At 46.0% G+C, this 23,701-nt stretch overlaps 1 protein-coding gene, 1 long non-coding RNA gene and 1 pseudogene across 2 annotated transcripts; 1 reads left to right on the top strand and 2 right to left on the bottom strand.

The window, feature by feature from the left end:
• Positions 1-4,336: 4,336 nt before the first annotated feature.
• Positions 4,337-5,374, bottom strand: LOC136502035 (expansin-A32-like). Its single transcript, XM_066497518.1, has one exon. The coding sequence runs from the start codon at positions 5,345-5,347 to the stop codon at positions 4,520-4,522; it is 828 nt and encodes a 275-aa protein (XP_066353615.1). The 5' UTR covers positions 5,348-5,374; the 3' UTR covers positions 4,337-4,519.
• Positions 5,375-6,119: 745 nt separating this feature from the next.
• On the bottom strand, positions 6,120-22,890 carry LOC136502178 (mediator of RNA polymerase II transcription subunit 31-like; annotated as a pseudogene).
• Positions 12,128-12,834, top strand: LOC136499066 (uncharacterized). Its single transcript, XR_010769886.1, has 2 exons — positions 12,128-12,298; positions 12,493-12,834. It is a non-coding gene; the product is annotated as an uncharacterized lncRNA (long non-coding RNA).
• Positions 22,891-23,701: the final 811 nt, after the last annotated feature.

The following is a 23,701-nucleotide window of genomic DNA, read 5'->3' as shown; positions in this document are numbered from 1 at the left end:
ATTTCATAGCCTTGCGGGAGAAGAACTTGATGTTCTGAGCTCTGAGTTCGACTGACCACTTGGATATGCATCCTGTTGCATCCCGATTGCGTAGGACGTCGCCAAGTGGGAAGTCGAATACCACTATTACCTTGTGTTCATCAAAGTAGTGGCATAGCTTGCGTGAAGTGATCAAGAGGGCATAGAGGAGCTTTTGCACATATGGGTACTTGGCCTTGGATTCTGATAGCACCTCGCTAATATAATAGATAGGTTGTTGTACCTTATATATGTGCCCTTCTTCAGCCCGCTCCATGACTATTGTCGTGTTGACTACCATAGTAGTAGCTGCAATGTAGAGTAGGAGTGGTTCGTGCTTCTCGGATGGAGTAAGTATTGGAGAGGTGGACATGTACTCTTTGAGCTTCTAGAAGGCTTCGTCAGCTTCAGCTGTCCACTCAAACTTTCCCAACTTTTTCAACAACTTGAAGAAGGGCAAACCTTTCTCCTCGAGCCGCGAGATGAAATGATTGAGGGCAGCCATGCACCCTATCAGTTTCTAATCATCTTTGATGTAGTGAGGTCAAGTCATCTGAGTGATTTCTTGAATTTGTTTCATGCTAGCTTCGATACCCCAATGGCTCACACGGAAACCTAATAGTTGTCCGGAAGGAACTCCAAACACACACTTTGTTGGGTTAAGCCTCCACTTGTACTCACGAAGACTGTCAAAGGTTTGCTTCAAGTCTACGATCAGAGTAGAAGGGTCCTTAGTCTTGATGATGACATTATCCACGTAGGCTTCTACATTATGACCGATCTATTCGCTTAGGCATGCCTGGATAGCCCGCTGATAGGTTGCATCGGTGTTTTTTAACCCGAAGGACATGGTCGTGTAACAGTAGGCACCAAACGAAGTGATGAAGGGTGTCTTGCTCTAATCTTCTTTACGGAGGCTAGTCTGATGATAACCCGAGTAGCAATCAAGGAAGGATAAAAGAGTCGACCTGGCCGTAGAGTCTATGATTTGATTAATGCGAGGTAAGACAAATGGATCCTTCAGGCAGTGTTTGTTGAGATCTGTGTAGTCGATGCTCATGTGCCACTCTTTTGAGTTCTTCTAGATGAGTACAGGATTGGCTAGCCAGTCAGGGTGAAGTATTTCCCTAATGAACCCGACTGTCAATAGCTTGAAGATTTCCGTTTTGATTGCCGCTTTCTTATCTGGTGAGAACTGTCATAGACGTTGCTTGACCGGATTTGAGCCGAGGTTTAAATCCATCTTTGTTGTTATCAGCTTTTACCCTTATCCTTGTTGCTTTTACCATAGAAACCCAATTCTTGGAGTTGTCTACACTTGGCCACCGTGTGCTTGGTGTTCTTGTGGAAAGGGTAGGGTAAATTCTTGAGGTCTTTGAACTTCTTGTTATTTTTGTTAGATTTCTTGGACCTGTCCATGGAAGCAAGGGTGTTGTTGGGTCCTCTCTTTCTACCGGACTATCCACCCTGATTGCTTCTAGGGTCGTAGCCTTTGTCTTGTTGGCCACATGGGAATCATTCGTGAGTACGCTCTTCAGATGCAATCATCTTATGTACTCTACGCTTAAATTCCTCGGCGGTCTCTAGATTATCGTCGCAGAATTTTTCAAATTACCACTTGTATTTGATCTCGTTGGCGAAGTGATCTATCACTTCCTTGTCTATGATATCATAGACTTGGGATGATAACTTAGTAAAGCGGTGATAATATTGCTGGAAGGTTTCATCTGGTTTCTGCTTGCAAGTTCTAAGCTCATTCCGAGTACTTGGGTGGGTGAGGATGCCACAAAAATTTTCACAGAATTTGTGCTAAAGCTATCCCCAAGTATCGATGGAGTGGGCTCGTAGCTTATCAAACCAGGCGAGAGGCACAGTGCCGATTGCCATGGGAAAATATAACACTTTAATGTCATTGTCGTCGTCACCTGCCAACTCGATGGACTGAGAGTAGATGCGCAACCCTTGGTTGGGTTCTGTCTTCCTATCGTACTTGGTATGGTTGAACGGTTTGAACTTGTAGGGAAGCCAGATGGAGAGTAGTCCGTTAGAGAAACATGGAAACATGTCTGCTGAGATGCTAGCCTCTCTGTACTCGAACTTGCCTCTACATTTCCTGTTGCTATACTGGTGCCCATGATAGACCGACTGTGCCGCACCTTGATTCCTGTTCTGTTTACCCTGTGGCCCTAGACGAGAGTGGGCTGGTACTCACTGTTCTCCTCCTTGGTTACCCTATGGTCCCAGACGAGAGTGGGTTGGTGCCCACACCTCTGGTCCTCAGGAAGGGTTAGCTTGGGATGTCACTTTTGTAGCCTGCATCTAAAGGGATGTGGATTCCAGAATGACTTTGAGTCGTTGCTGATCTAGAGTAGGGTTTTCTATGGCCGCCATCTCTTCTACCAGGGTGTAGATGTTGGCGTAGGGCGTAGTGAAGACCCTGTGGCCAGCTACTTCCATGAACTTAGGCTCAAGGTTGTGTGATGCAGAGGCTCTGATGGCATCACGGCCTTGGCGCTGTCGTTCTGCTTCTTCATCCCGTAGACGTTGTTCATATGCTGCCTCTGCAGCCAAGCGCCGTCGTTCAATGTCTTGACAAGCTGACTAATACCGCTACCACTCTTCCTTGCAGTGTTGGGCGCGGTTGCGCCGAGCCTGTCGAGCTCTATTCCACCTTTCCCTATCCGTCTTCTGCTCATCCGTCTCTCTGTTGGGTGGAGTAGTGTCCGGGGAGATATCGGACAAGGCTTCCTCTCCATCTTGGATATTTGGTGGATTAGGCATAGGGACCTGAGGTGGTTGCCTAGCCATAAAGACTTCTCTGGAGTGCCTCGTGGCCGAGTGAGTTCTAGATTCTACAGTCGTCGCAATGTCCAAGATCTCTATAGAACCGTGATCGTTGTTGTCCACTGGAAGAGTTCTGTCATCCTGATAAGGCAAGAGTTCCACCATGCCATCTAGTCAAGATGGATCTATTAAAGAAGTGTCGGGTCGATCACCCGATCAATGGACGATGCCTCCTTCGGGTGTGATGGATAGAACCAAACCTCTCTGGTCACCCGTAAGAGGGATCTCTTGCCCAAACTACACGAGGTAGCTGATCGTATCTTGATAGATTGAAGCTGAATTCTTGAGTTCGAGTGAAAAATGAACTGGGTCTTCGTGTTGGACTTTAGATATTGAGAGGTGCGAAAACTTCTCGGCGAGTTGGTCCAACATGGTCGTCGAGACGTCTAGTGAAGCTTGAGGCGCTGGGATCTCCGTGAGACGACTTTGGAGCTTGCCGTTGTCATCTACCTTGCAGATCCAGGAGCGAAGATGAAGGTGATACCCGCCGAGAAAATCATGTCGTCGAGGTCCACCGAGCTCTCGATCGCGAAGTCACCGAAAGCCCCTACCTAGCGCGCCAGCTGTCGGTGTTTGATGACCGGCAACCCGTCACAGGGGTACCCGGGATGGTATTCGAAGGGCTTCGGCATACGCAGAACTCAACAGTAAACACAAAGGAACGAAATGATTTATACTGGTTCGGGCCCTCTTATCGAGTAATAGCCTTTACGTCCAGTCGACGTGTAGCCTTTTGCGTTGGATTGATTGTATGATTGTTAGGGTTATAAGGGGGTGCATCATACCTTTCTTTATATAGGGGAGAGGGTAAGGACACATATCTAGTCCTAATCGGTTACAAGAGAAGAGTCCTAGTCCTATTACAAAATCTAGTTCTCATACTAAGCCGACTAAGTCGATTTGGAATAGCTCGAAGTTAATGCCACCTTGTAATACCCCCGTGGGGAACCCCTAGGACCCTGGTCCGTCAGTTATGGCTTGCCAAATTTTTGGCTTGGCGTATTTTAGAAGCCAACCAAGTAAGTTTGTTCCGTAAGCATGCCTTTAAGATTTTTTTTTGTTTGGCTCACCACAATTGTGAATGATCACTCCGTGATTATAATTAGATAGGATTGAAAATATTGTAATTTATTATTTCATTTTTATCAAACTAATATTCTATCTATATGTATATATCTAATAGTAGAATTAAAGTATGGGGTGTTCCTATATCTTTCAATCTCGTTCGTGTTTGTACGAGTTATAGCAGCGTTTTCAGACACGGTGTAGAGTTCGATTTCGAAATAAATTAAACCACATGACACCGATCATTGATTAAATCTCCAAAACTCTTGTTCCCGTACATGATGTTAGAGCAGTGGAGTCGTCCGGACACGGTGGAGTTTGGAGCTGCTCAAAGCTAAGAGTCGTGCAAAACACGGCCTAAACAGTGGAGGTGTAGTAGCTTAGGTTTGTGCATGCATTAGCAGTTCAGATTGATCACAACTGGTTAAGATGGCCATTGTCATTTGAATTTGCACATTGATTTTCAACAATTTTTTAACTCTGGCACCGTATTGGAGGGCATGAGCGAAAGAATCGAATATGTATGCATGATGTTACCATCTGCATGGCTGCTTGCGGGCAGGCTGAAGAAAGAGGGAGGGAAAGTGGCTACTTAGAAGTTCTTGGACGCCTGGTACGTGACGCCGAACTGCCAGTCAGTGGGGAGGACGTGCCACGAGGTGGCCTTGCGGTGGTCGCTGGTCATCACCCGGAACGTCAGCGACTCGCAGGTGAGGTCCTCCCCGGTCTGCCACACTATCCCCCAGTTGCGCTTCAGCTCCGTCCACTTGACGCGTTTGCTCCCCTTCACCGACACCGCCGACAGGTCGCCGGCACCGCCCACGTTGGTGACAGTCACCATGTTGAAGTACTTGTTCCCGGTGATGGTGTACCGGATGCCGCCCTGCTTCGCGCACGCCAACCTGCGGTAGGAGATGGGCACGATGCCAGCCTTCTCCTGCGCTATCTGGAGGAACGCCGGCATGGTGAGGTCGAAGTGCTCCCGAGGCGGGTTGCACCACCCGCCGCTGTCCCCGGACTGCTGGTCGTTGGGCGGGCACAGGTTGGTCGCCGTCACCACCAGCGCCGCCGCGCCGGGCTTGCACCCGTCGGGGCTGTCCACGCACCGCACCTCGTAGCACCCGCCGCAGGCCGCGCCGTCGCCGAACAGCACCGAGCTCACGGCCACCGTCTGCACGCCGTACCCCTCCGCCCGCGTGTCCTTGTACCCGCACGCGCCCGCCGTGGTGCCGGACCCGTCCCGGCCGCCGTAGAAGGTCGCGTGGGCGGGTTTCCACGGGCCGCCCGTGAACTTGCCGTGGTTGTGGTGCACCACGCGCCCGCCAGGCGTCAAGGGCTTGGCGCCGCCGGCATTGGCGACATCGGCGGCCACCGCGAGCACGGCGACCAGCAGCGACACCAGGAGAGGCGGTGGCGCCATCCACGAACCAGACACGGTGGTGGTACGGCGATTTCTTCGACGCAACGAGGTTTCTTATAAAGTGTAATATATGGCAATTGCATGATTTGGCCATTTTAAGGCTCCTGCCTGTCGGGATGTTAAGGGCGCTAAATCTGAGAGATGCAATTAGAGGCCCGGAGAAGCATTCGGAGGATCCATCACCATCCCAACTTCCCAAGAAGAACAGAGGTCAGCTTTCAACGTTTGATAGGTTTACAGGAGTCAAAATGGTCTTGTGTGCTAAACATGCATGGAAACATGGAAACTAGTTTTTAAAATATATATATATATATACTTTTGTATAACTTGAAAAATTCTGAAACTTGACACATATGTATAGTTCATTCATACTTAAAAAAACATATGGAAATAACAAAATTCATATGCATGTATACTAGAAGACAAAAATCCAGAATTATCTTGGAGTGCACATACAAGTAAAATTTGTGATTTTTGTATGAATTTTCAAAATTGAGTTTACATCTTGCATGTGAGTAGATATATAGATTCACTACATATGTGTCAAGTTTTAAAATCTTTTTAGTTACAAAAGTAGATTTTTTAAACTAGTATTCATGATTCCACCTAATAAGTGGATGGTTTCCACCGTATATTTTCCCACCATATATTTTCCCTTGTATACGTTTGAGTGGTGGTGTGTAGCCCTGTTCACCGGTTCATCAAAACCTGTGGCATGGAACCGTCAATCGACGCTAGAGACGGGTTGAACCGAGTATAAAAAAATGCTGAAATAAGTACAATGGTTTTGTATGACCAGGAGTGTTGCCAATATGCCGAAACATTGAGGTAAATGGTATGATCATTCAGGAGAATGCTGACATCTAAAGTCACATCTGCAAGCTCATACAACACGCAGTATTTGTTCTATAACTTCTCACTAAATCAGAAGCTTCCATTCTAAAAACTCAGGAACCCTCAACTACAAGGCAAATAACCAGCCCTAAAGCAAAAGGAAATAATAAGGTTCCAGAGGCAGCAACTGTGCTTGAATCCGGCATTGTCCGTTGAGTTGCGCAAAATGTTCAACTAGCCCATCCTGCGATGAAGATGTAGACATATCATCAGTCAAATGGTAGTTGTATGGAACATTCACATCACACTTACCGCCCTGACTATAAGCTCTAAAGACTAAATCAAAAAGAAATATGCAGATTCACTCGCAACTACATGGTCCACATTTCAATTGACTAGTCTTTATTTGCACAATGGGACAAATAATAAAGCTGAAGTAAAAAACATATTGCTTGACTCAGTATGCATTGTCGATAAAATTTCAGATAAATTTTACTCAAACAACGGGCCAAAGATCAGAGAAGTAAAAGTAGAAGTATTTCTCCACTGTCTTCATTGAAGAACAGCAACTGCAGTGAATGAGGAAGAGGATATAGCTTCCCTAAAAAACATGTTGAGCCTCAACCATCTTTCCTGTAATGGACAAGAGGATCTTCATAATCTATATTGGAAGAGTGGCTATAAATCAAACTGAATTGGATCGTGTCCTTTGAAAATAATATTTCACCAATGATTTCATAGCACAAGCAAAATAGCAAGGGAAGAAAATAGTGCATGCACTACTGGAAACAGCAACATTGCCGAGGGCAAAAGACTTTGCCGAGGGCCTGATTTCGGGCACTCGGCAAATCCTTTCTTTGCCGAGGGCCGCCCTCGGCGAAGCTTAGCCCTCGGCAACGGCTCGTTCGCCGAGGGCCGGACCCTCGGCAATCAACGGCCCACGGCAAAGGCCCACCTTTGCCGAGGGCCGGGCCCTCAGCACAGTACCGCCTCTCGGCGACCTCGGCCGAGCGTGACGGCGGCACCGGCCGTCAGCCTTTGCCGAGGGCTCGGCGTTAGGCCCTTGGCAAAGAATTTGGAAATAAAAAAAATAAAACTCTTTGCCGAGGGCCCGTTGTACAGGCCCTCGGCAAATATTTTGAACGGGATGGCACCGGCGGAAATAAAAAGAAAACATCTTTGCCGAGGGCCTTGGATGTTGGCCCTCGGCAAAGAAATTAAATAAAAAAAATAAAAAAATCTTTGCCGAGGGCTCTGGATCTAGGCCCTCGGCAAAGAGGGGACCCCATATAAAAAAGGGAACGGCCGGGCGGGCGGCCTTATCCCAAGCCGCGCCCGCCCGAGCCGCCACTCGCCCGCCGCCGCCGCCGCGCAGGCCGTCGCCGCGCACGCCACGGCGCGCTCGGCCGCCGCGCGGACGCCGCCGCCGCGCAGGCCGCCGTGCGCTTGCCCGCCGCCGCTGCGTAGGCCGCCGCCGCCCCTCCCCTGTCGCCCCCCGTTTCCTCCTCTCCTGTCGTCTCGCCCCGTCGCCTGCCCACGGCCCGCCGCCGCCCCGGCCGCGTCCTCCGCCGTCGTCGCCCGGAAGGTTCGGTGCCTCTGCTCCCTCCCCAGTCTCTTCTTTACAAAGTCACCTTGATTTCACAATCTTGACCTGAAACCTTGAAATGTTGTTATTGCGCATCATTGTATTGCTTTTGCATGGATTAGTCTTTGTTGCTAGTGAACTGATGATTATTTCTGCATAACTGATCCGTAAAGGGACGTTTGAAATGATTCTACTACAAAGCTTAGCAAAATCTGAATAACAACATTTATGCTCGCTATTAAGTATGAATGGAATTAACTCCTATAGGAAGAGAAAAGTGTAATGTGCTTACTTACAGCCCGGAAAATTTAGGATTTACTGGTTCAGTACTTTTCTGCAGTTGCACTTGTTTTATTCACTGTCTAAGCGGGTCATGTTTTGAAGCAATTACTTGGGCATGCAATGCAGGTGGTTCTGGATAACGGCCTCGTCTGGACGACCTTGCCGTCACCTTCACTTCCCCGTCCCTCGATCGAGTAGAAGGTAAAACCATGGGTTGTCGGCCATCGCGCCGTTTTTTGATGTGGATGGCCTTCGTGCCTCCCATTGTTGATGTGTCGGCCTTTGTGCCGTGAATGTGGGTGTTGGCCATCGAGCCGATTTTTTTGCAGGTTTTGGAAACCTCCCCGTACAGGGGAGGTTCTGCCAAAAATTTTAACTTATACCCTTTTTTTTTGCAGAGCAGAGGACGTCAAAGGAGCTTCAGAGTAGTCGATCGTCCTCGTCGGCGCTGCGACTCTCCACTGCCCCGACTCGCCACTGCCCCGCTACCCTGTCTCCACCGCCACCTTAGGTATAAACAACCTCTACTCCTGTATCTTTGTCGTAGACTGCGTAAACCAGTTAGGCGTCTCCCGTCCGAAAGAGATACGGTTGGAGGCATGCAGATCACTGTGTGTATCTGACCGTATCTGTTTCAGATTGTCCACGTTTTTTGGACAGCCCGCGTATGCGTAGATGAGGTCAGTTTCCATGCTCCGCTCCGATCCGAGCCAGAATTTCGGCAGCACCTCCCCATTGTTCTCCGAATACACAAACTTCTTTGCAGGACGTGTATTGGGAGAACATCGGAGAGGTGCTGCCGAAATTCTGTCTCGGATAGGAGCGGAGCATGGAAACTGACCTCATCTACGCATACGCGGGTGGGATTAGGATCTATCCTCACCTATTAGACAGTAGGAACACCGGCTAGGTGCAGTTGATGGTTACGTTACTCGGTGATGTATTTGTCAAAGGATGGAGGACCGTCAGTGGATGTACACGAGGCGAAGAAGTCAAAACGATTACGACGTGGATTGGGTGAAGAGGACAGATGACTTCTTGAAACATGCATTTGGCGAGGGTGTAGCTAAAGGGCATTCTCTAGTTTGGTGTCCGTGCAGCCACTGTGACAACAGGAGAAGGGTGGACCTTGTTCTGCCACATAACATTGATGTAATGCACACCGAAAAGAATATCGCCGAGGCACTTTGGGCAACTCTCATGAATACAGAGAAATCTAAGGACAATGTTAAGGCTAGAGTGGACCTGGCGACGTTGTGCGATAGGAAAAAACAAGAGATGCAACCTCCTAGTGGTCGAAACAAGAAGTGGAAAAAGCCTAAGGTGGATTTCGTCTTGAAAATAGATGCCAGGAGGGAAGTACTTCAATGGATCAAGAACTTGATGTTCCCAGATGGCTATGCCGCTAATCTGAGCAGGGGAGTGAACTTAGGCACTTTGCGAGCCAACGGGATGAAGAGTCATGACTACCATATATGGATTGAGCGGCTTCTCCCTGCAATGGTCCGAGGCTACGTCCCTGAGCATGTCTGGAAAGTGTTGGCAGAGTTGAGCTATTTCTTTCGCCTGCTGTGTGCTAAGGAGATATCTCGGAACATCGCTATGGAATTGGAAAAGGTGGCACCTGTGTTGGTATGTAAGCTGGAGAAGATCTTCCCACCCGGCTTTTTCTTGCCGATGCAGCATCTGATCGTGCACCTTCCCACTGAAGTACGTTTGGGGGGCCTGTGCAGTTTCGTTGGTGCTTTCCAGTCGAGAGAGGACTAAAGACTATTCGTAAGAAATGTACAAATAAAGCCAGAATTGAGGCTTCCGCTGCAGAGGCATACCTGCGGGAGGAGGTGGCAAACTTCACAACGCTGTACTACAAGCCGAACCTTCCTAGCAATCAAAATCCACTCCCTCGTTACAATGCTGATGAAAATGAATCGACCCTCGGCCTTTTCCAAGGACAACTCGGTAGCGCAAGTGGATCGACCGTTATGATCTTGACAAATAAAGAGTGGCGCAGTATCATGTTATACGTGTTGAATAACCTTACTGAGGTGCAACCTTTCATCAAGTAAGTTCTCAATGATCTTGTTTCAATACGCCGTTACTATTCAACGTCCAACCCTATTGATTCTCGCTCCAATAGGGAATTTGTTCGTGAATCCTGGCATGAACCTAGGGATCCTACCCCATAGGAACAAGACACCCTTCTATCGCGGGGCGCGGGAGCGGATAGGCCTGATTTCATTTCTTGGTTTAAACGAAAGGTAATGTCCAATTTAGCTTGTACATTCGATATTCGAATATAACGATCTATCATGTTTGAGCTTGCAGGCCCAAACCGATTCGTCCATGAGTGATGAGTTGAAACAAGTTGCGAACGGCTGCCAAGCTAGGGTGAAGTCATTTACCGGATATGACGTGAATGGTTATCGTTTCCACACAACAAGATACGAGCAAACCCGGCCCAATCGGAAAACCACAAATAGCGGAGTTTGTACGCCTGGCACTGATGGTCTCGACTACCATGGAAGAGTTGAGGAGATCTACCAACTAGAATTTGATGGTGACGAGGGAGGCGAGGCGTCGGGTGTCTACCAGCGAGGCCCGGCGACGCTCCCTTCGTTTCCGCTTCCTCAGAACCGTCTAGTGCTTTGCCCTGTGCCGCCCAAGTAAGTAAATATAAATGATATCACAACTACTTCATATGATATGTTTGAAATCGAAAGAGAAACTGATAAATTTTCTTCTTACTTGTGCAGGACTTGGGAGGTGTTGTCAGGTACTCCTCTGCGCTCTCCCGCGACCGTCTTGGGTGTGTTGTGCCGGAAGTGGTTCCCCGGCATTGTGGAGTTGCCGTCGGAGGCCCGAGAGCCCGCCTACACGTGGGACAGGTACGCCCTGGGCGAGGACGACCAGTACCGCAACAAGCAGGAGCGGATACTTGCTGAGTTTTGGGTAAGTTCCTCTCGCACAACATTAATCAATCCTTCACATTGAATTCTATTTTTTTCAAATAACGATTGGATATATCATCTTTTATGCAGAGGTTTTTCAGGGCCGAAGAAGGAACCGAGGGCCTCGCTGATCGTGTGGCGCATGCAGCCTGTAGGAAGTATGTCACCGACATGTTTCACGAGGCGCGCGTCCAGGCCCACATAGACTACTACGCGTCGGCTCGTAGAATGACAGTCACCAAGAGGGAGGCTCGACAGATGACGCTGACCCAGGAGCAGTACCTTGAGGTACATGAATAACATTGATATTGTTTTGTTTTTGAATTAAATATGTTCAATTTCATCTTCATATATGTCAAACACTCGTTGATTTGTAGGTGATTCCCTGGTGGTGCCGAGCACATGCCGACGCCTGGACAATGATCGTGGCTAGGTGGTTCACGCCGGCCTACATAGAGAAGCACGAGTCTCAGCGGGCACTGCGTATGCTCAGGCCAGCTGCCACTCACCATCAAGGCAGCAGGAGTCTCCCCGGATTCAAATCGGCATATGTAAGTGATTTTTCTTCTATTTAGTTTCACGCTTAACGTATGCCTGATTGCTCACCACCTGCCGCCTTTCTCGCAGGAGGCTGCGCACCCGGACGAGGATGTCTCGATGTTCACGGCGTGGGCTATGTCCCACCAGACCAGGGTGGCCGACGACGTCACCTGGGACCCGGCTGCCCCTCGCGAGGCATACTCCGACCCTAACATGTACACTAAAGTCCAGGAGTACACGTCGGCGGTACAGCAGCGGCACAGGCCAGAGTACGACGTCCGCACCGAGCCCATTGATGCCGAGGCCATCATGAGGCTCGGTGGCGGCAGGAAGCACGGCCAGACGTGGATTGCGAACGCCGCCATCGACCCCACCACTGTTCCCACTCTGAGCCAGCTCCGAGCACAGAGCACGAGTTCCAGCCAGCCCATACACTCACGGCCTACTCCGACACTGCAGCGGGTCGATGCGCTCAAGGTAATTCTTGTTTTACTCGTCGTAAATTAATATTCTCACACTTGAGTTAGATTTGCATTACTGAAATATTGGAGTGCAATATTGCAGGCCCAGAACAACGAGAAGACAGCGCAGATCACGGCCCTCACTGCTCGGCTGGAGGCTGAGCAGGCCGCTCGGGAGGCCCAGGAGGTCAGGATTGCAGAAATGATGCAAATCATGCAAGCTCTTGGGCAGAAGACGGGTGTGCCTGTGCAGATGTCAGCTCCTCCGCCTCAGGTGCCGCACGCGTTTGCAGCTACTCCTGTAAGCGTTAAAGTTCACTTCTCGCTTGTGTGACATAGAAACCCAGAGAACACTAGCTACTGATTTGCTTGTATGACATAGAAACCCAGACAACACTAGCTATAAAAAATTTGATAGGTTTCTGTCTAAATACTAAAACTGTAGTCCTAGAATAATTACTGCAATCTCACATAAGCATATAATTGTTTGTGCAGCCTCAGTCGGCGGGTTCCAATAACCCCCCTCGTGCGTCACCTGATTCTGGAGGCTTCGTTACACCACCCTCGACGCAGAGGCCAGACGGTTGGGAAGGTTGGTGACGCAGAGGCCAGACGGTTGGAGAGGTTGGCCAGCCTCAGTCGGATTTGAACTTGTGGACTTGACACTTGAGTTAGATTGTGGACTTATGGAATTGTTGAATTTGGACTTGTGATGATACATGTGATGATCTATGTGATATCTGTGAGATATATGTGATATTTGTGAGATATATGTGATGATTGTGATATTTGTGGGATATTTCTGCTGTTGAATATATATATATATATTTTTTGTCTGCATGGAAAGCAAGAAACAGGTGGAATGTTGAAAATTTTCACTGGTCTTTGCCGAGGGCCTTGACCATAGCTCTCGGCAAAGAAATTCCCAGGAAAAATTAAAAACAGGTCTTTGTCGAGGGCCTTAACCATAGCCCTCGGCAAAGAAATTCCCAGGAAAAATTAAAAAGTAGGTCTTTGCCGAGGGTTTTGAACACAGCCCTCGGTAAAGAAATTCCGAGACAAAAATAAAAACGTAGGTCTTTGTCGAGGGCCTTCGATATAGCTCTCGGCAAAGAAATTCCGAGAAAAAAAAAGAAAATAGGTCTTTGCCGAGGGCCCTGCGGTATAGCTCTCGGCAAATAAATTCCAAAAAAAAAGCTCTTTGCCGAGGGCTTGTATGTCAGCCCTCGGCAAAGACGCCGTGGAAAATAACCGCGTACCTAACGGCTACTTTACTTTGCCGAGGGCCGCCGTTAGCCCTCGGCAAATACTTTGCCGAGTGCCCGATAAAAGGCCCTCGGCAAAGACTCCTTCGCCGACGTTTTTTTCCCCGAGGGTTCTTCACCGAGGGCTGCCCTCGGCAAATCCTTCGCCGACGGCTGAAGAGCCTTTGCCGAGGGCGTCAGGCCCTCGGCAAAGACCCTGCGTCCAGTAGTGATGGACAAATAACTTCATAGAACAAATTGTTGAATGATTGCAAGGGAGGTGCATACTTCCTTTTCCTGCTGCCCATAGTATTTCTCATGTCATTCTTCGGCATATTAGTGCCTGGAGTTCCCACAAACTGCATAGGAGACATTGCAGATGCACCACCTGCTACCACAGGTGGCATAGACGATGTTGGTGCAGGAACAGGTGGAGCTACAGGTGTCGGAACTGACGCTGGTAGGGGCAATGTAGCAGGTGCTTGTGAAGGTGCAGGTGCAGGAGTTGGTTCAGGAGGAGGGCGTGGTAGGATGTGCTTCAGTCTGTTATTCCTGTAGTTTTTCCAGAAGAAATATTGCTGCCTATGAGCAAGCTCCTGTCAAACAATTAGTTGGTAGGTGTTAATCTCATACTAGCCTCAATTAATTAAAAGAATACAGTGAAAAGTAAAATTATGAACATTTATAAACCATGCAAAAGCTCTTTCCTTCACCAGTTCCTACACAAATAAATATATCAACCATATTCTACACCTGTGTTGCATGGATACGTGGCTGAGGAAGGGGAATAGGTAAATGTCCTAATGTTTCATATACAATGCTTAGTGGCATCAGGAAGGAAATTAAAAGGTGTAAGGAACTGGTGGAAAGGTCCAAGGCAAAAACTATTTCTTTGCCTACTGCTCCTTCCTCAAGCGATACCCCACTAACAGCAACAAGAACAAGAGGGGCCTGCTCTGCATTGGAAAAAGCTTGGGCATTGGAAGACCGTAAGCACTTGGATGCTTTAATTAGTAGAGCAAACTATTCTGGAGGGGTATCTTAAATTTTCTGAGAAATCCATATCTTCAAGAAGCCTTTGCCTTTGCTTGCAGCCGCATCATGCAAGGCTATATAATTCCTGGGCACAATAGAGTTAGGGAGCGACTCCTGAAGCAAGAAAGGAGGCACATAGAGACTCTACTGGAGAGCACAAACAGCACATGGGCAGAGAAGGGAGTCACAATCTGCACTGCTGGTTGGTCAGATCTTCAGAGGCGACCAATCATCAATTCCGTTGCTGTTTCTGAGAAGGCAACTATGTTCTTGAGGGTTGATAATTGTCAATAGGGATGAAAACGGTACGGAAATATCCCGAACCGAACCGCATCGTTTTCTACATTTAACCCGATCGAATTCGTATTTTCGGACAAATTCGAATTCGGTTCGAAGTACAGAACACCAAATTCAAAATCGGAACGAAATCGGTTTAGACTTTTTCCGACCGATTTCTACTTTTCTACTTTTAATTCAGAATATCCCGAATTCAAATTCGGTTTAATCCGAATTGAGTTCACTACGGTGCGTGGTTCAGTGGCCAGCTACCCTCTCAAATAGGCGGCGCCTAGCCTCGTCAAGGCATCACCTCGCGAGGTGGTACTAAACTTAAACGGCAGCAGGCCAGCAGCCAACAGGCAGTAGCAATCTTCAAAGCTTCCCTTCTTCTTGGGCCCAGGCGCCGGCCCAGCCCAATAACAAGTCTGACAACCCTAAGTGGAGAGACTAGAGACTCCCGTAGTCCCGTACTCCCGTGACCGTGAGACCGTGGCCGTCTCTCCCTGTCCGTCGCTCCCTGCCTGGCGGCGCCCCTGGCGATGACTCCGACTCCAGCCTCCACGTCGGCCGCCTACATCCAACCCCGTTGGCAGCGCCTCCATCCAACCCCGCTGGCCGCCGGCATCCCCACTCCCCAATCCCCAGTTCCCCACCCCCGCCAGAGCCGTTGGATGCCACCCAGTCACAAGGCCGCGCCTCCATCCAGCCCCGTCGGCCGCCAGCGTCCCCAATCCCAGTTCCCCACCTCGCCAGAGCCGTCGGCTGCCACCCAGCCACGAGGGAGCGCCGCCACCCCGCCCATCGATGGCCCCCACTGGAGAAGGTGGTTCTGCTCCTGGATCGATGGGCAAATGCAAGACCAAGACCAAGAGCGTGCGCCACCTTCTAGCGCCGCCAGCAGCACCGGCAGCGGCATCATCACCAGCAGCAACGGCTTTTCTAGCAGCAGGTCCTAATTGTCATGGGTCATATAGTAAGCTACCTTACCTTGCTTATATTAAGATATAATAAATTGCAAGCCAGAGTACAAGATCAACATATGTAAGCCAAACATGCCTTAAGAGTATGTTTTAACACTGTGATGTTTTGAAGATCATTTATATTTCTAGTCAACAATTGAAAAAAAAAGAGAGGAGTAAATCATTCCCTGTAATAAACTCTAGTTCCATAGGACAGCATGCAAAATAGACCCTCAATCTGCTTCTTTGTTTTGTTGTAATTTACCATGTGAAAACAAAACAAATAGTGTACTCATAAGTGATACACTTTTTAAAGCATTCTGCCTCATATTTCCCATGCTCTCATGGAAGTATCAGTGCATAAAATGAACTGGCATTGAACAAATGAGTGACTTCACTGAGCTCAGTACTTTTAAGCTGATACTAATCGATTACCTACCTGCATTGTCTTGTCTGTGGTCACTTCACAATATACTTCAAGCAAATATGCCAGTGATTTTTGCGGTTTCAATAGAATTTCACATGCCTACAGTAAAATCAGTTGTACCTGCTTGATTATTGCTTTTGTTATGGATGAAGCTTGGCTATTTGGGACCTTTTGCTTGATTATTTGGGACCGGCATGCACTGATTTAGCAATGTTTCACTTGGCTCTTGGCAGGACTAAAGAGTAAAAGGCCTTCATCTCAAAGTATTAGCTCTAGTGGAACGTGTGAAAGTCCAGCTACAGCAGTATCAGTAGCAGCATCAGTGATGGGTTCTTCTGCTCCAAATGTTGACACCAGTTGCAGTGGCAGTGGCGCTGGCGCACCAGCAACAACCACAACTCGAGTGACCACAACTCCAATTAATGTCGATGATGATGATGATGATGATGATGATGATGATGATGATGATGATGATGATGATGATGATGATGAGCAGGCTCACCTTTCTGGCAAAAGGTTCAAGAAATGCACATCGTCTGTCTGGAAGTATTTCACCAAGAAAAAGGAGGTTTCAGAGGTGGAGGGAAAGCAGTTTGAGCAGCTGTGGGGATACTGCAATTTCGCTAACTGCAATCAGAGGTGCAGACCTGAGGGCGTATGTGGGACGACTGCATTCAAGAACCATTTGAAGTCAAAGCACAGTATTGTGGAGGGACAACAACAGCTTAAAGTTGGTAAGAACCCTGGTAGTGAAAATGCTCATGTTCAGCCTTTCAAATATGACCAAGAAGCTAGCTTGAAGAAATTGAATTTGGCAATAACCATGCATAAATATCCTTTCAATATAGTTGAGCATGAGTATCTTGTTGATTTCATAAAATCTCTTCGTCCTAGCTTTCCAATAAAGTCCCGTGTCACTGTTAGGAAAGAAATAATAGACAAATATCTTGAAGAAAAGGAAACTTTATATGCACACTTGAAAACTATCAAGTGCCGCTTTAGTGCAATAATGGATATGTGGACCTCATGCCAAAATAAAGGATACATGTGTGTTACTATTCATTGGATAGATGATAATTGGCGTATGCAAAAGAGAATTATTGGTTTCTTCAATGTAAAAGGAAGGCATACTGGTGCAAAGTTGTCTGTGTCATTCACTGAAGTTATGGTTAAATGGTGCATTGAAAATAGATTGTTTGCTTTGACTTTGGATAATGCTAGTTCAAATGAAGTGGCTGTCAATGATATAATTTCAGATCTGAAAGAGAATGCTAATAGTTCCCTAGTTTGTGATGAGATGTTTTTTCATGTTCGATGTGCCTGCCATATTCTCAATTTGGTTGCTATAGATGGGTTGAAAGTCATTTCAGGAACAATCAGCAAGGTCAAATCACTTGTACTAGCTATGAAAGGGTCTCCATTGCAGTGGGAAGAGCTTATGATGCGTGCCACCGAAGCTGGGTTGGATACAAAGAGGGGTATCTCGATGGATGTTTCAACCAGGTGGAATTCTACCTACCTAATGCTGAGAGATTCCTTGTACTACAAGGATGCATTTATTAGGCTGAAGTCTTCAAATCGCCGTAGGTATGCCAAGATTTCTCCATCTTCTGCTGAATGGGACAATGCATTAACAATTTATGGTTGCTTGAAGAAATTTTATGATCTCACTAAAATTCTATCTGGCACTTCATATCCTACTGCAAACTTATTTTATAGAGGTTTCTATGATATAAAGCTCTTGCTTGACGACTGGTGCTGTAGTGGAGATGCTATAATTAGAGATATGGCAATTGCTATGAATGACAAATTTGACAAATATTGGCAGCAGTCCAACATTGCTCTAGATGTAGCCTGTTTTCTTGATCCTAGGTATAAGAAAAGGTTGATAGAGTACTACATGAAGTTCTATGGTGATCATTATCAAGTTGAACTTGATGAGTTTGTTACTGTGGTAAAGAAACTATACAACTTTTATGTTAATTCTGCTCCTGCATCATCAAAGAAAAATAGTAAAGGGGCTGCACCTGGACCTAGTAACACAGCTGATATATTAATGGGAAATGTAGACCATGACCTAGAAGAATTCTTATATGATGCAAGTGAACCTGCTATGGTTGAGTCAAATGAGTTGGAGAGGTATATTGCAGAACCACTTCTAAAAATTGTTGGTGAGTTTGACATCTTAGCATGGTGGAAAAACAAGAGAGAACAATATCCTATCCTTTCGCAAATTGTTCGGGATGTAATGCCCATACAAGTATCAACAGTAGCATTCGAGTCTGCTTTTAGTGCTGCTGGTCGTGTTGTTGATCCCTATCGTAGTCGTCTTGATCCTGAGATGGTACAGGCATTAATTTGCACAAAGGACTGGGTTGCTACAGCAAGAAAAGGTGCTCATTTTATCTTTTTTTTAGTTAGACACACTTATAATTATAGTAGAATAATGCATTGATTATTTTCCTTTCTTATTTTTTTTAGATTCTAAAATGGTTGGATCAATTGTGACTGATCTTGAGGTTGAGGCTTTGGCTAATGTTGTGGCTAAACTGAAAATTGAGGTATGTTTATTGACTGCTTGCTCTGAAGTCTTTGAACTGCTCTCCTCCCTCCCTCCTTCCCTCCCTGGTCTACGTGTAGGAAGGAGAAAAGTGACTTTTTATTTGTTACTAATGCTATGCTGGACTTCATGCTAACTTGGTGCAATACCTTCTATTCTAAACGTTGCAACTGCTATCAGGCACTATAGATTTTTTTAGCTCCCATGACAGTTGGCTGCTGCTGCCTACAATAATTGCTATACAACAATTGCCTACAACAGTTGGCTACTGCTGCCTACAACAATTGCTATCAGGCAACTGCTATCAGGCACTATAGATTTCATCTTACTTGCTGGCTTCTCTTGTTCATGGAGGAAGTGCAAGCTGGAAGGTAGTAACATCTAGTTAGGTGTGGCATGAGCTTATGGAATTGGCCCCCTCTTGATTTTAGCACAGGCTCCGCCACTGGTTGCTACATCTAATTTGAATTCACTTTGCAAACTTGTAGGAAAAGAACAAGGATGGGGATGAGGACAATGAGGAAGCAAAAGACATAGAAAGTGATCCTGACCTCATGGATGATGCTGATGAACTATAGGTGTTTTGTTATCTGTTAGTGTTAATTGCTTGTTCTAGACTTGTATTTGTGTGTCAGGATGTCAGCTATTGTGTTAATACTTAAGAGTTAAGACCAAGGGTTATGCACTTGTTAATTATTATATGCGCTTGAACTTGATCATGCACTTGGTATTTGTTATGTGCTTGGGTCATGCACTTGTTAATTGTTATGGACTCTACGGGTCGGTATTCCATATTGAATTTTCATATACCGACCGTGTTCGACATAATTCCGCTCGAATTGGTTCGTTTTCGATATTCCATAAGTTCATGTTCGTTTTCGTGTCCGGCTTTACCATTTTAGCTTTCGTTTTCGTATTCAAATGTAAATGTAGAAAACAGGTTGAGGGGTTTTTCGACCGTTTTCGACCGTTTTCATCCGTAATTGTCAAGGTGTACAAATCAAAAGATTGTTGATAAGTTGAGGAGTGTTATTGAAGAAGTAGGTCAACAAAAAGTGGTACAAATCATTATAGCCAACGCTGCAAACTGCAAAGGTGCTGGTCTCATAATAGAAGCTGAATATGATAACATGTTTTGGACACCATGTGTTGTGCATACCCTCAATCTTGCTTTGAAAAGTATATGTGAACCTAGAATAGGAAACGACCCTTCTGAAGAAGAAATATTTTCTTGGAGGTAACTTGAATTTATGCATGATGTTAAAACTGAGGCTGCTATGATAAAGAATTTCATAGTGAATCATGCCATGTGGCTTTCGATGTTTAATGAGTTTATCCGTTTCAAGTTACATTCTATTGCTTAAACAAGATTTGCCTCAGTTGTATGTTGAAACAGTTTATTGAGGTAAAAACAGCCCTCCAACAATGAGCATCTACAGAGATGATGCTCCAACTGCCCAACTTGTTACTTGTCAAGGACAAGATACTTAGTGATTTATTGTGGGACAAGGTGGACTACTAGCCTGTTCGGCTAGGGCTGAAACGATCGTATACGATCGTGGATTATTACTACTGGCTGGTTTGGTGTGAGAAAAAATATTGTTTTAGTTGGAAATTTACGATCGTTTACGACCAAGCGAACAAGCCTTATATTCTTAGGATTACTACTACTATGAAATGACACGTATGGCTGACATCGACACACCATGTCTTCACTTAATGTATGAGATGTGGGGTTCGATGATCGAGAAAGTGAAGAAAGAGATATATCGATATGAGGGGAAGGAAGAAGATGAGGTGTCAGACTTATACTTGGTTATTCATGACATATTGATTGCTAGGTGGACAAAAGGAAATAATCCACTTCATTGTTTGGCGCATTCACTTAATCCAAGGTACCAATAGAAACTGAACTTGTCTCATTCAAATTTTTCTTCATGCATTAAAATTATAATGCCAAATTGCCGATTGCAGATATTACAGCAAAAGGTGGCTTGAAGAAGGTGTTAGCCATGCCCGTGAACCACCCCACAAGGATGAAGGGGTATAAAAAAATGAGGATGAATTGCTTCAAGAAGTTCTTTAGCATGCCAGAAGAATTGGCTAAAGTAAAAGAAGAGTACTCAAGGTTCTCTAGTTGTTCAGAAGAATTTAATGATCCTGACTCAATCTATGATAGATGGGCTGTTTCGCCTATGACTTGGTGGACAAATCATAGACAATATATTCCCTCATTGATGAGTTTGGCCACCAAATTGCTTAGCCATCCAGCCTCATCTTCTTGCTGTGAAAGAAATTGGAGCACCTATAGCTTTATCCATAGTGTCAAGAGAAATGCCTTAACTCCAGAGCGTGCTGAAGATTTAGTCTTTGTGCACTCAAATCTGAGTGCATCTATCAAGAACTGCTGCATACAAGACAGGAGAGAGAAGGATGTGGGATGTGGGAGGAGATTCTTTTGATTCACTTGGTGGTACTGGCATTCTTGAAGTGGCTGACCTCTCCCTTGATGAGCCTAAATTTCAAGTTGTATCTTTTGGTTTGGGTGATCTGCGGCTTGATGTTGTGGATGAGAATGAAACAAACAAGACAAATGGGGAATAGGAACTTGATGTGAGCCTGAATTGCAAACCTAAATGCCTTTTACTAATTTCTTAAATTTGAGACTACTATATTTGAGAACTTGAGAGTTGAGACTTGATACTTGCTGAGTTGTCATAAGAACTTAAGTATTTAAGTAGATTGCAACGTTTCATTGTTAATTTGTTATCAGTTTTAATATGTGTTATTATCTTTTTATTTTAAAATAGTGAAATGTTTCGTTCTTGTTGGGTTTCAACTCTAGCCTACCCCAACTCGCTTGGGACTGGAAGGCTTTGTTATGTTGTTGTTGTATACTAGTAAAATGTATCCATGAATCAGATTTTTTTAGGAAATTGCCGTATCCTTCCAATACCGATACATATATCTGTATCCGTGCTGCCTAGTTCTACACAAGCACTAATATCAAGTTTGTGCGACTTTCTATTTTTTGATAGGTTCTAGCAAGCAAGTCAATATAATAAGGCCCAACAGAGCAACTTCAGCTAGGTTTTGAAAGGAGGGATGACGCTGCAAGAGCAAGACGGTAGACAAAAGCTAAAAACTGGTGCTCAAGTGTGAATGTGTGATTCTAGGCCAAAAGATCACCTTATTTGTTGGATGTGCCATTGCATTTAGGAAATTGGCATTTTGGAGGAGCTCGAGAAAGAAAAGGCAGTGTGGTTACCTGCATCATCAGCAAAAACAATGAGCAAGCCATTTCCTCAGTTGCAGACAAAACTACTGAATATGGTATCACTCACATTATATACTTGATATACTCTGGTTGCTGCCAGTATTTTAGGTACTTGAGGTACCCGATAAATGCCTCATCCTCGAAATATCTATTCTGCGCTAGATCTATTCAGGAAAAGAAAAGGCATTCAAATCTTCCATGCAGTCCCAAACATGATGCGCATTGAACAAGAAAGTTCAAGTAAAAAACAAGGAGAGATGAGGCGCACAAAATGATGAAATTCAAGCAATACTACTAACAATACCCTGTTCGCTTGAACTTATTAGCCTGGCTTATCAGTCATGGTACAGTATTTTTTCTCTCACAATAAATCAGCGAACAGTACTTTTCAGCCTGGCTTTTCAGCAAAGCGAACAGGGCTGCCTTAGCTTAGCAATCATACCATTGATAAGAAATCACTCATGATGTCCATGCAAACAGGACCAGTTTGAATAGCGGGGGAATGGGATTTAGGCTGGTGCTAAATATTCCTAAGCAATTTAGCTCCCTTCTCAAGCAGGGACTTACTGACAAACACACACTACTACGAAATTTTTCAGTTCGTTGCAATGGATTGCTAAATTACCAGCAGTACAACCCCTATTAAAATTGGTCACCAACCGATGCAGCAAGGCGTTCCGTAGATGCATGCAACGTCAGACTAGCTAATCCTAATCCGAACCAGGTGAGATGAAACAAGAGAATGGAGGACAGTACAGTGGATGTAGGTAGGGTTGGCGAGGCACTGCACGAACTCCAACTTGAGTAAGAACCACTACGGTGGCGGCTTCCCGCCCACGCCAGGGTTGGACTCGACGTCGGCCATGGGGGTTCGACCGGTTGAACCCAGGGGGCGAATCTGGTAATAAAGGGACAAGGGTGTACACACGTACATCCAATAATTTTTTCAAAGAGTTAGAAGTTAGTAGGCATCAAATAGTCAAATAGGTTGAGGTTAGAGTTTCAGAACTCGGTTTTGCACGGCAGACAGGGAAGACAAAGGGGGGTGGGAATACCTAGTGGGCGCTCTTCGCCAGCGGCGGCGGTAGCCCACCTAGTCATCGCAGAGACACAGAGAGAGAGCGCGCGTAGGGTGTGAAGGTGACGGATGCAGCGGCGCACTACGGGAAACAGGGCCTTTACCGAGTGCAACTTTCTTTGCCGAGTGCTAAAAGTCGGGCACTCGGCAAAGAGCTATTCCATGTTCCATGTTGTCCCATCGTGCTGCTGACTTCCGCCTCGGATATACTACGTCCGTCCTTTGAAGAAAACAGTGTAGCCGAGTGTTGTTTGTTCTACCGAATAGCAATTTAGAACACGTAGTCGTTCCAGAGCCTAGTTGTGTCCGGGTTCCTTTTTGCTATCTTGCTCGTCGTAGTACCGAGTTCGTTGGGTCTTGTAAGATTTGTACTCTTGTAATTTTTGAAGCCATTTATAATGGAAAGGATCTTGTCTTCTGGGTTGTCATTATTTTTCCTGCTGATGTCCTGGTTGTTTGTGAGATTCCCGAGTTCTTTCTATAAGAACCGAGTTCTTGTGTTCCTTGTGAGGTAACTCTTTGTTGCTTCATGGTTGATGAGTTCTTTTTGTAGCAATATGTTACCTCTGCCTTGGTGCTGGATGGATAAGTCTGAAATCTGACCGTTGAACTGTACCTTTGTGTAGAAGTGTGTCGTCTGTCATTTCAGCTTTGTTAGTTGTGTTGGGAAATGAACCGTTGCGTTCTCATGCCGTGTTTAGACAGGCCTAGTGGGTTGTATTTTTATTGCTGTAAAAATCTATTTAAAGGCCTTCTTTCTTCTTTTTCTTTGCTGCCCTGCTTTTGCCTTGAAACCCTAGTCCTCACTCCGCCATCGCCATTGTCATCATCATCTAAGCGCCGCC

Source organism: Miscanthus floridulus, chromosome 13 (assembly GCF_019320115.1).
Source record: "Miscanthus floridulus cultivar M001 chromosome 13, ASM1932011v1, whole genome shotgun sequence".
Classification (NCBI taxonomy): Eukaryota; Viridiplantae; Streptophyta; class Magnoliopsida; order Poales; family Poaceae; genus Miscanthus; species Miscanthus floridulus.
The sequence above is the reverse complement of the archived record's forward strand: the minus strand, read 5'-3'. Positions and strand labels throughout refer to the sequence as shown.

Excerpts from the sequence above, each read along its gene's own strand:
- LOC136502035 (XM_066497518.1), bottom strand. The coding sequence starts at position 5,347 with ATGGCGCCACCGCCTCTCCTGGTGTCGCTGCTGGTCGCCGTGCTCGCG.